This window comes from Aedes albopictus, chromosome 2, assembly GCF_035046485.1.
Source record: "Aedes albopictus strain Foshan chromosome 2, AalbF5, whole genome shotgun sequence".
In the NCBI taxonomy this organism is placed as follows: Eukaryota; Metazoa; Arthropoda; class Insecta; order Diptera; family Culicidae; genus Aedes; species Aedes albopictus.
Genome location: NC_085137.1, coordinates 426,750,924 through 426,765,380, shown reverse-complemented (window position 1 = coordinate 426,765,380; position 14,457 = coordinate 426,750,924). Strand labels below are relative to the sequence as shown.

At 44.0% G+C, this 14,457-nt stretch overlaps 1 protein-coding gene across 1 annotated transcript; it reads left to right on the top strand.

Moving 5' to 3' along the window:
* Nucleotides 1–1,123: 1,123 nt before the first annotated feature.
* Nucleotides 1,124–7,324, top strand: LOC115265217 (uncharacterized). Its single transcript, XM_062848580.1, has 2 exons — nt 1,124–1,951; nt 2,378–7,324. The coding sequence occupies exons 1-2, from the start codon at nt 1,124–1,126 to the stop codon at nt 7,322–7,324; spliced, it is 5,775 nt and encodes a 1,924-aa protein (XP_062704564.1).
* Nucleotides 7,325–14,457: the final 7,133 nt, after the last annotated feature.

The window sequence follows — 14,457 nt, the reverse complement described above, 5'->3', positions numbered from 1 at the left end:
TGAAGAATTTTTAGGATATCTAAAGTTATCGTGAGAAACATTTAATCAATCTGCAAGGATTTATTTGAAAATTCCTTCAGAGATTCATTCAAAAATTATTCCAATTATGTTTAAGACAATTTCTGAAAAGAAAATCTAGGAGGAATATCGAAGACAATTCCAGCAGGAATCTTTGAAGGAATTTCATAATATATATCCGGCGGAACTGCAGAAGCAATTCCTAAAAAAAATCCTTGTAAGAATTTCTGCAAGAATCTCAGAAGGGTTTTCTGGAGGAACCATAGCTTTCCGAAGGAATCTATTAACGAAATAAAGAAATTTTTAGATAAACTCTTGGGAAACTTAATTTAAAAATCTTCTGAAGAAATCCCTTGTTGAAATTTTTGAAGAAACCTCTGAAATACTGATGAAGTCTCTGCAGATATTTTGAAAGAAATTTTAAAAAGAAACCGGCCTGGAATTTCTGAAAGAATCGTTGATCGAATGTCTAGAGAATTCTTCAGTACAATCCCTGTGGAATTTTGGGAAGAACACAACCTATTGCCGACTTGGGAATCACCGAGCGATACGCCCCGATTGACTCACAACGACCGCTATGTGGGACTACCTAGCGTTAATCATTTACACTCTCGTGGTCATAGGGATTTGATAAAGAATAGGGAGATGCAACGTATTGTTTGGACAGGAGAAAAACAGAAACACGTTCTATAGAAGAGTATTAAAAATTGAATTTTCTACTTAAAACTACAATCTAAAATAGGATTAAAACTTATATTCTACGGTGAATTAAAATGCTGAACTTACTGAACTAAGTTTGCCTTAAGAATAGTGAGTAAAACTTATTAAACTACTACTGGAATTATACTAATTATCATGCATTGAAGGTTGTAGGATTTATATACAGCAAGAAGATTTGTTGGGATGAGAACAAGAGCGAGGTTAGACTCGATGTAAGTAGATATTACTTGTTTTTTCATGAAATGAATATTAATAAAACTATACAGCTTTTAGCAACTTTCAAAACTAAAAAACGAAGTTCGCTCAAAAGCGATCCGAACCGCCTAAACGCTCAATTCCCAACAATCTAAAAGATCGAGTCGAATCGATCAATTTCGACCACGAAATGGACACGTGTCAGGCATGCGGTATTCAGACGGACGATTCCTTGGTCCAGTGTGACCGATGCGATTCTTGGTGGCACTTCGGGTGCGTCGGAGTGAGTGACAGCATCAGCGAGAAGAGCTTCATCTGCACGAAATGCTTCAACACTACTCCCCCACCACCGCCGCCGCATCATAATGAGGATTTGCGATTACCACCCATCGATACCATGTCTGTGTCATCCAAAAGGTCGTCGATCTCGAATGCGAGCGCTCGAGCTCGGCTAAACCTAGAGAGGCTCGAAGTTAGGAAAGTTCTCGCCGAGAAAATGCTTAACCTGGAGCTACGGGAACAAGAGAGGAAGCTCGAACTCGCCCGCATGCAGAAGGAGGGAGAATTGGAACGCAGGAAACTGGAGATACAACGAGATTACGAGGAAGAGAAGCTACGTCTGATGGAGGAAGAGCTGCTTGATGCTGCTGATAGAAGTCTACGTTCCCAGCAGAGCAGTAATAGTAAGGTACGACAGTGGAGAAGTCAAGTGCAACTCGGCGGAGCCTGTTCGACGATGCAATCCCCTGCAGCGAACGAGGTTCTGGGCGATCGTGAAGCACCGACTGCCACGACGACGACTACTACGACATCTGTGGAACGCATTACTACGGTAAGCGGCACCGGTGGTGAAACCAGCGGTAGGCAACCAGCCGGCGACTCTGGCATTGAAACAGCGACGCACTCAGTAGCGAGGATGGCAACGGGTTCCGGAATCGGGACGGTTCGCAAGCAGCCATCGAACAGCGCACACAAAGGCGAAACGGTAAACTCTTTCCCACCCCCTCCGGCGGCTCCGGTAAGTGCAAAGCAAATGAACCCCTCTGGAGTGGTAAACCCGCATACTACAATAGCTGTATCAGCCCACGATAGCTTCAGTGTAGGAACTAGCAGGCCAGGTCACAATAGCTTTGTAACCACCAGATCAGAGTCAGGTTTAGGCGTTCCTCAGAGCAAATTCCCTCCTCTCTCTTCAAACACGGTTAGACAAACCCAATCATTGCATACACGCCCCTTGGAAAGCACATTTGCTTCTCTACCACATTGTGTTGAAGGTTCCTCTCGCCCTTCAAATGATTTGGGGGAACCCATGTCAACTTGTTTTTCGCGTCCGATCGTTTCTTGGCGACAGTCAACGCTCGGCCATACAATCGCCCGGCCGAAGCCACCGCGAGTGATGTTTGATACAAGTGTATGTGGTGAAGCAGTGATTGTAACTTCGCAGCCCAATCAAGTTGTTCCTGAACGGTACCGTAATGAGTTTCCCGTTGGCGAGGCAGGATTTGGATCCGAAACGGTGACGACGATTCGACCAGCGCCGGTGATACCAGCACAGCACACAGCGTGCGGTTCATCTCTAGGACTTCCGGGGATGAGATCGGACCCACCAATGAGCGATTCACAATGGGGGAACAGCTTTGAAGTTCAACAGCCAAGTCAGAATGCCAGTGCGGGACAGGGATCATCGTCGTTCGTCACATCCAGCCATCCCGAGAGGCAACCAGCGACACATGTTCAATCCAGCATACGTCATCAAGTCGACGGGCCTTCTTCAACTCAGCTAGCAGCCCGGCAAGTAATGCCAAGAGATTTGCCGATGTTTTCTGGGAACCCGGAAGATTGGCCAGTATTCATCAGCTCGTTCGCCAACTCTTCCCAGGCCTGTGGATATACGGACGCTGAAAACTTAATACGTTTGCAGCGATGTCTCAAGGGACCAGCGTTGGAGGCTGTTAAAAGTCGCTTACTGTTTCCTGCGGCAGTTCCCCATGTAATCGCTACTTTGGAGACATTGTATGGGAAGCCGGAACACCTGATTTTCATGCTACTCAAAAAGGTTCGAGAAGTTCCAGCACCGAGACCGGACAAGCTGGAGACCCTGATCGGCTTCGGAATGGCAGTGCAAAACCTGTGCGATCACGTGGAGATGGGACAACAAGTGGCACACCTCAACAACCCTACTCTTCTGTACGAGCTGGTGGACAAGCTACCGGCCAATTTGAAGCTGGATTGGGCGATGTTCAAGCAGCAAGCTCCGATCACCAACTTGCGAACATTTGCGCAGTTTATGTCAAGGCTGGTAACTGCTGCGGCAGATGTTACGCTCCACATGGATCCGAGAACGACGCAGCCTGGAAAGCCGGAGAAATCGAGGGAAAAGAATTTTTTGGGAGCACACAGCGGAGCGAGAAGAACGGAGTATCCTACAAAGTCAGACGTTCCTGTAGGCCAGTCAACTCGGTCGGAGAATTTCGTTACGTGCCTTGTGTGCAAGGAACCTGGCCACAAGGTTAGGGAATGCAAAAAGTTTGCGGACATGACCGTGGAGAATCGCTGGAAAGCTGTTCAAACCCATTCACTTTGCCGAACATGCATTGGCGCGCACGGAAAACGACCATGCAAGTCCAAGAAACTGTGTGACGTGGACGGGTGTCAAGCGAGACATCATTCTCTCCTTCATACACATGGTAACCAAGGGGAACCAGAAACTGCGCACGGAATCACCAATCACCACTTCGTTGATCGTTCGAGTCTTTTCCGAATTCTACCGGTGACGCTGTATGCCAACAACCGCTCTATCATGGTGTACGCCTTCCTTGACGACGGATCGTCGAGGACCCTGATTGAAGAGGATGTCGTAAAGTACCTGGGAAACGAAGGGGAAGTGAATCCACTGTGCTTGCAGTGGACAGCGAATGTTAAGAGAATCGAGAAAAAATCGATGAAGGTTAGCCTGGAGATTTCCGGAGAACAGAAGAAGCATCTCTACCAGCTGGTCGATGTCCGAACAGTGAACCGTCTAGACCTTCCTCGACAGTCAATCCGCTACACGGAAATGGTGAAGAAGTACCCTTATTTGGGCGGACTACCAATCAAGGATTATGAAGACGCTGTTCCTAAGATCCTCATCGGTAACGATAATTCCCATCTTGCAGCCGTGTTGAAGATCCGCGAAGGCAATCCTCAAGAACCCATCGCCGCAAAAACACGTCTGGGGTGGACCATCTACGGATCGGTGCCAGGCAGCAGTGAGAACGCATTGAGCTTCCACATCTGCAGCTGCGAATCGGATTCATCGCTTCACGAGCTGGTGAAGCAATATTTTTCTGTGGAAAGCCTCGGGGTGAAGATTGTCGACGGTCCACAGTCACGAGAGATCCAGAGGGCAAATCGCATACTGGAGAGTTCGACGAAGCGGATCGGGCAGCGCTACGAGACCGGCTTGCTTTGGAGGTTCGACGTGTTTGAGTTTCCGGATAGCTATCAGGCGAAGAATGCGACTATAGGAGAAAGCGTGAGGAAGCAGATGGTCGAATACCAGGAAAAAGGATACATCCACCGGGCGACAGAAGCGGAATTGAAGGAAGCGGATCCAAGGAGGACTTGGTATCTCCCTTTAGGAGTAGCCTTAAATCCCAAGAAACCGGAGAAGATCCGAATATTCTGTGATGCTGCGGCTATGGTAGATGGAGTATCTTTGAACTCCATGCTTTTGAAGGGGCCAGATCTCCTGAGCTCTCTGCCCGCCGTTCTATTCGGGTTCCGAGAGAGACGCTACGCCCTCTGTGCCGACATCAAGGAGATGTTCCATCAGATCCGAATCAAGAAAGAAGACCGGCACGCTCAGCGACTGTTGTGGCGTGATTCCCCGGACAAAGATCCAGCAGTTTACATTATGGACGTCGCTACCTTCGGTTCTACCTGCTCCCCTTGTTCGGCACAGTATGTAAAAAACATCAATGCTGTCGAACATGCAGCGGAGTTTCCGGCGGCAGCGGAGGCTGTTATCAAGAAACATTATGTCGACGATTATCTGGACAGCGCGGACACTATCGACGAAGCAGTGCAGAAGGCTGAGGAAGTGCGAATCGTTCATTCCAGAGGAGGTTTCCATATCAGGAACTGGATGTCCAATTCAGAGGAAGTTCTTCGACGGGTCGGGGAACCCAGTACGGCTACGAAAAAGCATCTGACCCTGGATAAAAGCGGCGTAACGGAACGTATTCTGGGAATGCTGTGGTGTCCCGATAAAGATGAATTTACCTACTCCACGACCTTGGAAGTGACCACACATCCACCGACTAAGCGCATAGTTCTACGAGCGGTCATGAGTCTGTTTGACCCATTAGGATTGATGTCATTCTTTGTCATCCACGGCAAGGTGCTCATACAGGATATTTGGAGGGCAAAAACGGACTGGGACGAGCCAATCCCGGAGAGATTATGTCGAAGATGGTTCCAGTGGACGAAGCTATGTGAACAGCTAAACTGTGTTCGCATTGGCCGTTGTTATTTCTCGGATCGTGGTCCTGGAGACTTAGAATCGCTACAACTTCACGTTTTTGTAGACGCGAGTGAAGGAGCCTACGCCTGCGTAGCGTACTTCAGGGCTGTGTACAGCGGAAAGGTGGAATTTGCGCTGGTTGCGGCAAAATCCAAGGTGGCACCGTTGAAGTCCCTGTCCATCCCTCGTTTGGAGTTGCAGGCCGCAATACTGGGTGTACGGTTGAAGAAGATGATTCGCGAAGCGCACAGTTTACCAATCGACGAATGTTTCTACCACACGGACTCCAAGAATGTATTAGCCTGGATAAACTCGGATCACCGAAACTATCGACAGTACGTGGCCGTCAGGATCGGGGAGATACTGACCGAGTCGAATGAGAGAGAATGGCGCTGGATTCCGACGAAGGAAAACGTTGCGGATGACGCTACGAAGTGGGGAAATGGACCCTGCTTTTCGCCAGCTTGTCGGTGGTTCCGAGGACCTGAATTCCTGTACCGGTCGGAAAAAGAATGGCCGGTAGACAACCAAGTCAAATATGAGACATCGGAAGAAATTCGGGCATGCCTGGTTCATCGGGAAGACACTAATACGGAAACGATCGAATGGAGTCGTTTTTCAAACTGGAAGCGGCTGTGGCGAAGTGTGGCGTACGTGCAAAGATTCCTGAGCAACCTGCGGAAGAAAGTGCGTGGCGAACCTCTACAATACGGAACGTTGACGCAAGAGGAGCTGATTGCTTCAGAAACCTGCATTTGGCGACAGGTACAAGAGGCAGCCTATGGAGAAGAACTTCGAGTACTGGAGACTGCGAAGCGAGAAAATGTACGAGCACGATTGGAACGGAACAGCAAGCTACGTCAGCTATCGCCTTTCCTGGATGCCGCGGGTGTATTGCGCTCAGAGAGCCGCATTCAGAAGGCGTATTTTGCGTCATATGACACCATGTGTCCCATAATACTTCCCAAGGATAACCCGGTTACAGTGCTACTCGTGGAATCGTATCATAGGAAATACCTCCATGCGAACGGCGAGACGGTGCTAAATGAGATGCGACAGCGGTTCCACATTCCCGGTCATCGAACGCTGATACGTACTATAACGAAACGCTGCAATCGATGTCGGATTCGGAATGCTGCTCCCGTTGTACCACGAATGGCACCGCTTCCAACAGCAAGACTCCAAGCTTACGTTCGACCTTTTTCCTACGTAGGCCTGGACTATTTCGGTCCATTGGCGGTGCGCGTAGGCAGAGCGACGGCGAAAAGGTGGATTGCTCTGTTTACGTGCTTGACTATCCGGGCAGTCCACCTGGAAGTAGTCCACTCTCTCAGTACGGAATCCTGCAAGATGGCCATTCGTCGTTTTGTAGCCCGGCGTGGCGCTCCAGTGGAAATACACAGCGACAATGGCACCAACTTTGTTGGTGCCAATAATGAACTTCGACGAGAAATTGAGAACACTAGCGCTGAACTCGCAGAAACGTTCACCAACACCAATACGAAATGGTGTTTCATTCCGCCTGCAGCGCCTCACATGGGCGGGTCGTGGGAGAGATTAGTACGATCTATCAAGACGGCTCTGGAAGCTATGTACACTACAAGGAATCCGGATGAAGAAACCTTCGCAACACTGATCGTCGAAGCTGAAGCCGTCGTAAACTCGCGCCCACTCACTTTCATCCCGGTTGATCCAGGACAGCAAGAGGCTTTAACGCCAAATCATTTTTTTGTTGATGAGTTCGAGCGGAGCAACACAGCCGGCGAAGGCTTTGGAGGAGGCCACCCAGGCGTGCAGGAGCAGCTGGAATCTATGTCGGGTCATGGTGGACTCGTTCTGGCGCCGTTGGATACGCGAGTACCTACCCATGATTGCCCGGAGAACTAGATGGTTTAAAGATGTGAAGCCGATACACGTTGGAGATTTGGTGATCATCGTAACCGAGGCAGCTCGGAATGGATGGACAAGAGGTAAGGTCCTTGAAGTGATTCAGGGATCCGATGGAAGAGTACGGCAGGCGATCCTGCAAACATCTGCTGGAGTAGTTCGTCGACCGGTGGCGAAACTAGCAAGACTGGACATCGATGGAGGTAACGTTGGCCAGAACAGTTCCGGACCAAGTTACGGGCCGGGGAATGTTGCCGACTTGGGAATCACTGAGCGATACGCCCCGATTGACTCACAACGACCGCTATGTGGGACTACCTAGCGTTAATCATTTACACTCTCGTGGTCATAGGGATTTGATAAAGAATAGGGAGATGCAACGTATTGTTTGGACAGGAGAAAAACAGAAACACGTTCTATAGAAGAGTATTAAAAATTGAATTTTCTACTTAAAACTACAATCTAATATAGGATTAAAACTTATATTCTACGGTGAATTAAAATGCTGAACTTACTAAACTAAGTTTGCCTTAAGAATAGTGAGTAAAACTTATTAAACTACTACTGGAATTATACTAATTATCATGCATTGAAGGTTGTAGGATTTATATACAGCAAGAAGATTTGTTGGGATGAGAACAAGAGCGAGGTTAGACTCGATGTAAGTAGATATTACTTGTTTTTTCATGAAATGAATATTAATAAAACTATACAGCTTTTAGCAACTTTCAAAACTAAAAAACGAAGTTCGCTCAAAAGCGATCCGAACCGCCCAAACGCTCAATTCCCAACACAACCATCTAGACAAAGATCTGAAGAAATCTCAAGGAGATTCACGATCAATTTCTAAAGATCTTCTGTGATAAATAGTTGTAAAAACACTTCAGAAATCTATTTCAACTTTGATAAATTTTTTAAATGATTTTCTTTTTGCCTTTCTCGTACACTAAGTGTACTGGAAAGGCTATATGTTCACTCCAAAAATGACTTTTTGATAGAAGGCCCGGAGGGTCGAGTCACATATACCAATCAACTCAGCTCGACGAATTGAGGTGATGTCTGTGTGTGTGTATGTATGTGTGTGTGTGTATGTGTGTGTGTGAGTATGTGTGTGTACAAAATAAACTCACATCTTTTTTTGGCAGTAAACCTCAACCGATTTTATTGACCGACGGTTCATTCGATGCGGAATCTGGTCCCATTGTTTCCTATTGAAAATGGTTCGGATCGGTCCAGCCGTTCCGGAGTTATGGCCATTTAGGTGTTCCGGATCGGTACCCCAGGGAGGGGCCAGATATGAAAATGCTACAAAACCATGCATGCGACATATCAAACCACGGCTATTTCGATAACCTGACGAACGGTAAGCAGGAAAATACTCTCAGTCCATATCTGAACCAGTTGTATTCCGGAATCGGTTCCGGATGTCCCGCCGGAAGTGGCAAAATATAAAAGTGAGCCGAATCCATGCATGTGACACATCAAATAGCGGCTTTTTCGATAATCTGATGAACAGTGAGCAGGAAAATAGCCTTGGACCCAGCAGAGACTACCGGTAGTGTTCCGGAACCGGTTCCGAGTGCCCCGCCGGAGGTGGTCAAATATAAAATTGAACCAAACCCATGCATGCGACACATCAAATTGCGTCTCTATAGATAACCTGATGAACGGTTAGCAAAAAAATGGAATCAGACTATATTTAGGAAAACCAGTAGTATTCCAGAACCGAATCCGTGTGTCCTGCCGGAACTGGTCAAATGTAGATGGGAACCAAACCCAAGCATGCGACACATTAAATAGCAGCTTTTACGATAACCTGAATAACGGTAAGCAGGAAAATAGCTTTGGATCACAGCAGAGACTACCGGTGGTGTTCCGGAAGCGGCTCCGGATGTCCCGCCGAAAGTGGTCTAATATAAAAGTGACCCAAACCCATGCATGCGACACATCAAATAGCGGCGTTTTCGATAACCTGGTGAACGGTTAGCAATAAAATGGAATCAGACTATATTTAGGAAAACCAGTAGTATTCCGGAAGCGGTTCCGTATGTCCCGCCGGAAGTAGTCAAATGTAGATAGGAAACAAACCCATGCATACGACACATTAAATAGCAGCTTTTTCGATAACCAGAAGAACGGTAAGCAGGAAAATAGCCTTTAATCACAGCAGAAACTACCGGTAGTGTTCCGGAACCGGCTCCGGATGAATCGCCGGAAGTGGTCAAATATAAGTGACCAAACCCTTGACTAAATCCATGCATGCGTCACATCAAATAGCGGTTTTTTCAATAACCTGGTGAACAGTAAGCAGGAAAATAGCCTAAGATTACAGCAGAGACTACCGGTAGTGCTCTAGAAACAGTTCCGGATGTCTCGCCGGAAGTGGCTCTCTATATAACCTGATGAACGGTTAGCAAGAAAATGGTTTCAGCCCATATTCTAGTCAACCAGTAGTATTCCGGAGCTGGTTCCGAGTGTCTTGCTGGAAGTGATCAAATGCATATAGGAGCCGAACCCATGCATGCGACATATCAAACCCCGGCTTTTTCATTAACCTGGTGAATGGTTTACAAAAAATAGACTCAGATCACATTAGAGACTACCGGTACAACCCATTTTGTATGTCCCACTAGAATGACCAAAATGTAAAATGAATCAAATCCATGCATGCATATCAATTTTCGGCTTTTCAGAAAACCTGTTGAACAGTAAGCAAGAAACTAGTCTCAGACCATATTTGAGACAATAGGTACAGTCTTGCAACCGGTTCCGGGTATCTCACAGGAAGTGGTAATAACAGTTAAAATAATCGATGCAAGCGATAAATATGTGTAAAGCGATTTTTGGTTGTGAAATAAATTATATTTTTAAGCTTGTTATTATCGTCTTGGTATTGATGGGTCTCCAGTAATAGTAAAGGTGGTCACGCAGTCAACTAAGAGGTCTGATATTTTTCAGCTCTGCCTATAAATTGAACTTAACACCGGAAATATGTGCCATCAGTAAGTTTCCCAACTCGACGGTGGCTTGGATAAAATTCTTGCTTTTTATAAATAAAGTATTCACAGGATTCAGGATGCTTACGTCGACGGAAAGATCATGAGTACATATTCGACGAGAAAGGCACTATCACCACTAGGTGGATTAATCCGGGTTTTTTTTTTTTCCTGATGGTCCCGTAGGAGTTTGTAAACTCCACCTCCACCCCATACGCTTCATTTGTAAATGGGAGGCTTACAAGACAGTTATCAATTTGATATTTAAATTCCTATCGTCCTCAAGTCCAGTTAATTCATCCGTATATATTCAATGCTCCCGCGTATGTCCATCCTTAGGTCATGTTCTTTATAAATACTACACATTTGCGCTTAAATCTCAGCTCATTGGTCTCCTCTTTTATTTCGTCTGGTAGCGTGTTAAACAGTTTAAATCCTTTGAAAAATAATGAATTCTGTGTTCCTGTCATCGTCAAGTTTGGTAAGCGAAAGTCATTGGCTCTTCTCGTCTCGTACTGATGCACCTCTGATCCATATTGTATGTTTTCTGTCAAATATTTTGGTGTCAATCCGTGCTTAATTTTAAAAATAAGAGTCAGGGTTCGAAGTGTTATTCTGTCCTTCACTGACATCCATTGCAGCATATCTCTCATCAGTTTACTTGACGTCATTCTATCACATCCTAATATCAATCGCATTGTCCGGTTTTGCACAGTCTGCATTCTCGTCATTTGCCGTTTTGAAGCTAAAAACAGAATGGAAGCACAATATTCAAAGTGTGGAGCCACTAGAGTCTTATACAGTATCACCTTGTTGTCAAATGATAAAACCTTGTTAATTTTACATAGCATTCCATATTTTGAAGCTGCTTTCCGAATTACGTAGTCAATATGCTCGTTGAAATTGAGTTTCTCGTCAACCATCACTCCAAGGTATTTTACCACATTTACTTGTTCTACAACTTCGCTGTCAATTGATAGGGTGTCAGCATAGCCAGTCCTTGTTTTGTTCGTAATTATCATATACTTTGTTTTTTTTGACATTCAATTTCAGTTTTTTCATCTTTAGCCATTCCGTCAGTTTAATTAGTTCAAGCTTCATTACTGCATAGGTTTCTGCAATACTGTCAGCGATAATGAACAAAACTGTATCGTCAGCGAACAAATTCACATTACCAAACGTCACATCATCCTTAATATCGTTAATATATAAAATAAAAAGTATTGGCCCTAGCACGCTACCTTGTGGAACTCCTAATTCAACGTATTTATCCTCAGACTTTTGTCCTCCATACAAAGTAGCCTGTATTCTCATTGACAAATAACTTCTGAACCAGTCAACAACCTTACCACTAATTCCTATATTTTCTAGAGTACGCAATAACTTTTCCCTGTCAATGGTTTCAAATGCTTCCTTTAAATCTAAAAGGATTGCTAAAACTACTTATTTATCTTCTAAAGCCTTTTTCCATTTAACAAGTAATAGGTTTAATGCTGTTTCGCAAGAATGTTGCTTCCTAAAACCTGATTGTTCTGGCAATAAAATATCATGCTTGTTGACAAATTTCATTAATTCTTCTTTGACAATGAGCTCGATTACTTTTTCGTATAACGGAAGCATGTTTATTGGCCTCCTATCTTCGGGTTTTTGAGAGTTTGGCACTTTCGGTAGTGGCACCACTAAAGAGTTCTTCCAGCCTGTTGGGAATTCTCCTCTACTCAGGGACATATTAATCACTGCAAGAAACTCGTGTTTGATTGCCTCAAATGCATCGATCATCACTGTTGTGTTAACGTTATCGATTCCTCCACACTTTTTCAAGTTCATTACAGTGTTTTTTTAACCTGATCATATCAACGGGCTCAAATACTGACCATATATCACTTGAATTTCGGCCTGCTGCATTCCCAGCATAATTCAAATTAGCCTCCGGAATAATTTTCTGGAAGTATTCCTTAAGCAATCTGTGGACGGATTTCCGAAGAAGTAATAGATAAGTTGTTGTATTGATTATGAATTATGAATTGTTGGAAGTATTTTTAAAGTGATTTAATAGGATTCGGTAAATCTATCAAAAAATTTCTATTGATTTGATATTTGGCAATCAGAATTGTGCAACAAGATGGCACATACGCAACCCAAATACAGCAATCACCTGACCTTGAAGAAATTGCATCCAAGCTTATCTCCAAATTATCATCTCAAACATTGCAGCTGAACCTCCGTTAGGAAAACCCAAACCAGACGCAACCCAGTTGTACCACACTTGTTTACGCTCTGTGCAGAATGAAGAACAACAAATACCTACCTAGTGTGAATCAATTATTGCCACCATGATAATGTGTGACCAACTACTTAGAATGGCGCCATCTCCTATGGTCTGTCAGACGGTCGCGTAATAATTTGAGTGCTGATTACACCAGGTTATCCCGAGCATGTCGAGGAATGGTGCAACATTTGGTTCTTTGCTTAACGGCATAACGTATCAACTGAGGTAAACCCTGCCTTTCAACTTAGTGCTCTCTGAGCATATCCACTGTTATTAACATTGTTCTTTATTTTATAATTGACAATAAATGCTTTTACAGCCAAGAAATGTTCCAACATGGACAATTTTTGGACCGACTGGGTACCGTACCCGTCACCCACAGTATGTTCTTAATAAATTGCCGCGTTTGCGGCTGTCCCTATAAAGGAGATTCCATAAATAATGTAGCTTTTTAGGGGGGAGGGGGGGAGTCTGGGATTGTGTGATGATCCATGTATTAGGTATGGGAAAATATGCTACGAGGTGGGAGAGAGGAGTAAACAATCAACCAAAAAAAGGTACGTCATTTATGGACGTTCTCTAAGAGCCAATATGAATAAAAATTTGATAGGATTGCTTGTTAAGAAGTGTTGAACTTTGGAATCCCAGGTAGAGGTGAATAACAAACCAATAACTAAAGAATAACATATTTTGCCATCATATCTAAATTTGCAATTCTTTAGTTCTTGAGCTATTCTTTAGTTCTTAAGAATAGCTCAAGATGACTCATAAAAATCAAAACATGCTATTATTGTAAAACTTGTAATTAACGAGTAATTATTAAATTAAATAATAACATAATAATACCAAACATTGCTATCATACTATCAGCCATAATATCAAAACAATAACATAATTTACCACCATATTAAAATATGTTATTATTTTGACATAACTTCTGCTATTATTACAAAGGCAAAATCAGTTATTCTTTAGTTGTTATGCCATAGAAATTTAGTTATTATTTTTGTTATTTTTACTTTTATTTCAAACAAACTAATAGCAAATTTTGCCATTCAAACATTCTATTTTAATGGTAAAATTTGCTCTTCATTTGTCATTCCGCTCTACCTGGGATGTTGGGAATGAACAATGTCAAGTGAAAAGAAAGTAACTATGGTTATCTTCTTAACCTTCGCATCTTACTACTAGTATTACTTTCAAGGCTATCAAGAAATAAAGATGCGTTTTGCTGTTTTATTCATTGAGTCTGTCAATCAAGATGTGGTTTGGAACTGAAACTGAAATTTGAATTGGATAACACATATCAGTATTCGATTGCAGTACTCGAAAGAGATCAATTGCAAGCAACCAATCTCGTTAGTAAGTAATTTTTAAATCTAATAGAATGGCGATATTATGCCATCAGGTTTAGAATTCACAATCAAGCTGAGAAGCTAGCAATAAACTTATCGACATCAGCAACTCAAGGCCACTTCCAGTAGGAATCGTAAAACAGTGCTGCAAAAAATCAAGCAAATTTTCTGCCAATCCTGGTACTATCCCCAAACCACCCGTTAAATTTGTCTTTTTGTGGCTATCAGCTGACAATAAATCAGACCACCTGATGCAGCTGTAGCCCCAACCCGTGCAGCACATCGGGACCTGACAGAATTCACGATCTCCATAAAATTACCCAAACCGTTCGCGCCAGCACTCCCAGTACGGACTCATTACAATACACTGTCTTCGCACTGCTGGCGGCGGAGAAGAATTTGCTGCTAATTAGCATATTGTGGTACGAGTAAAAAAAAAGCTGCGAACAAGTCTACGACGAACCATTTCATGAATCATTTGAGAAGTTCGGTAATGTCCAAATCGTGTGGGAA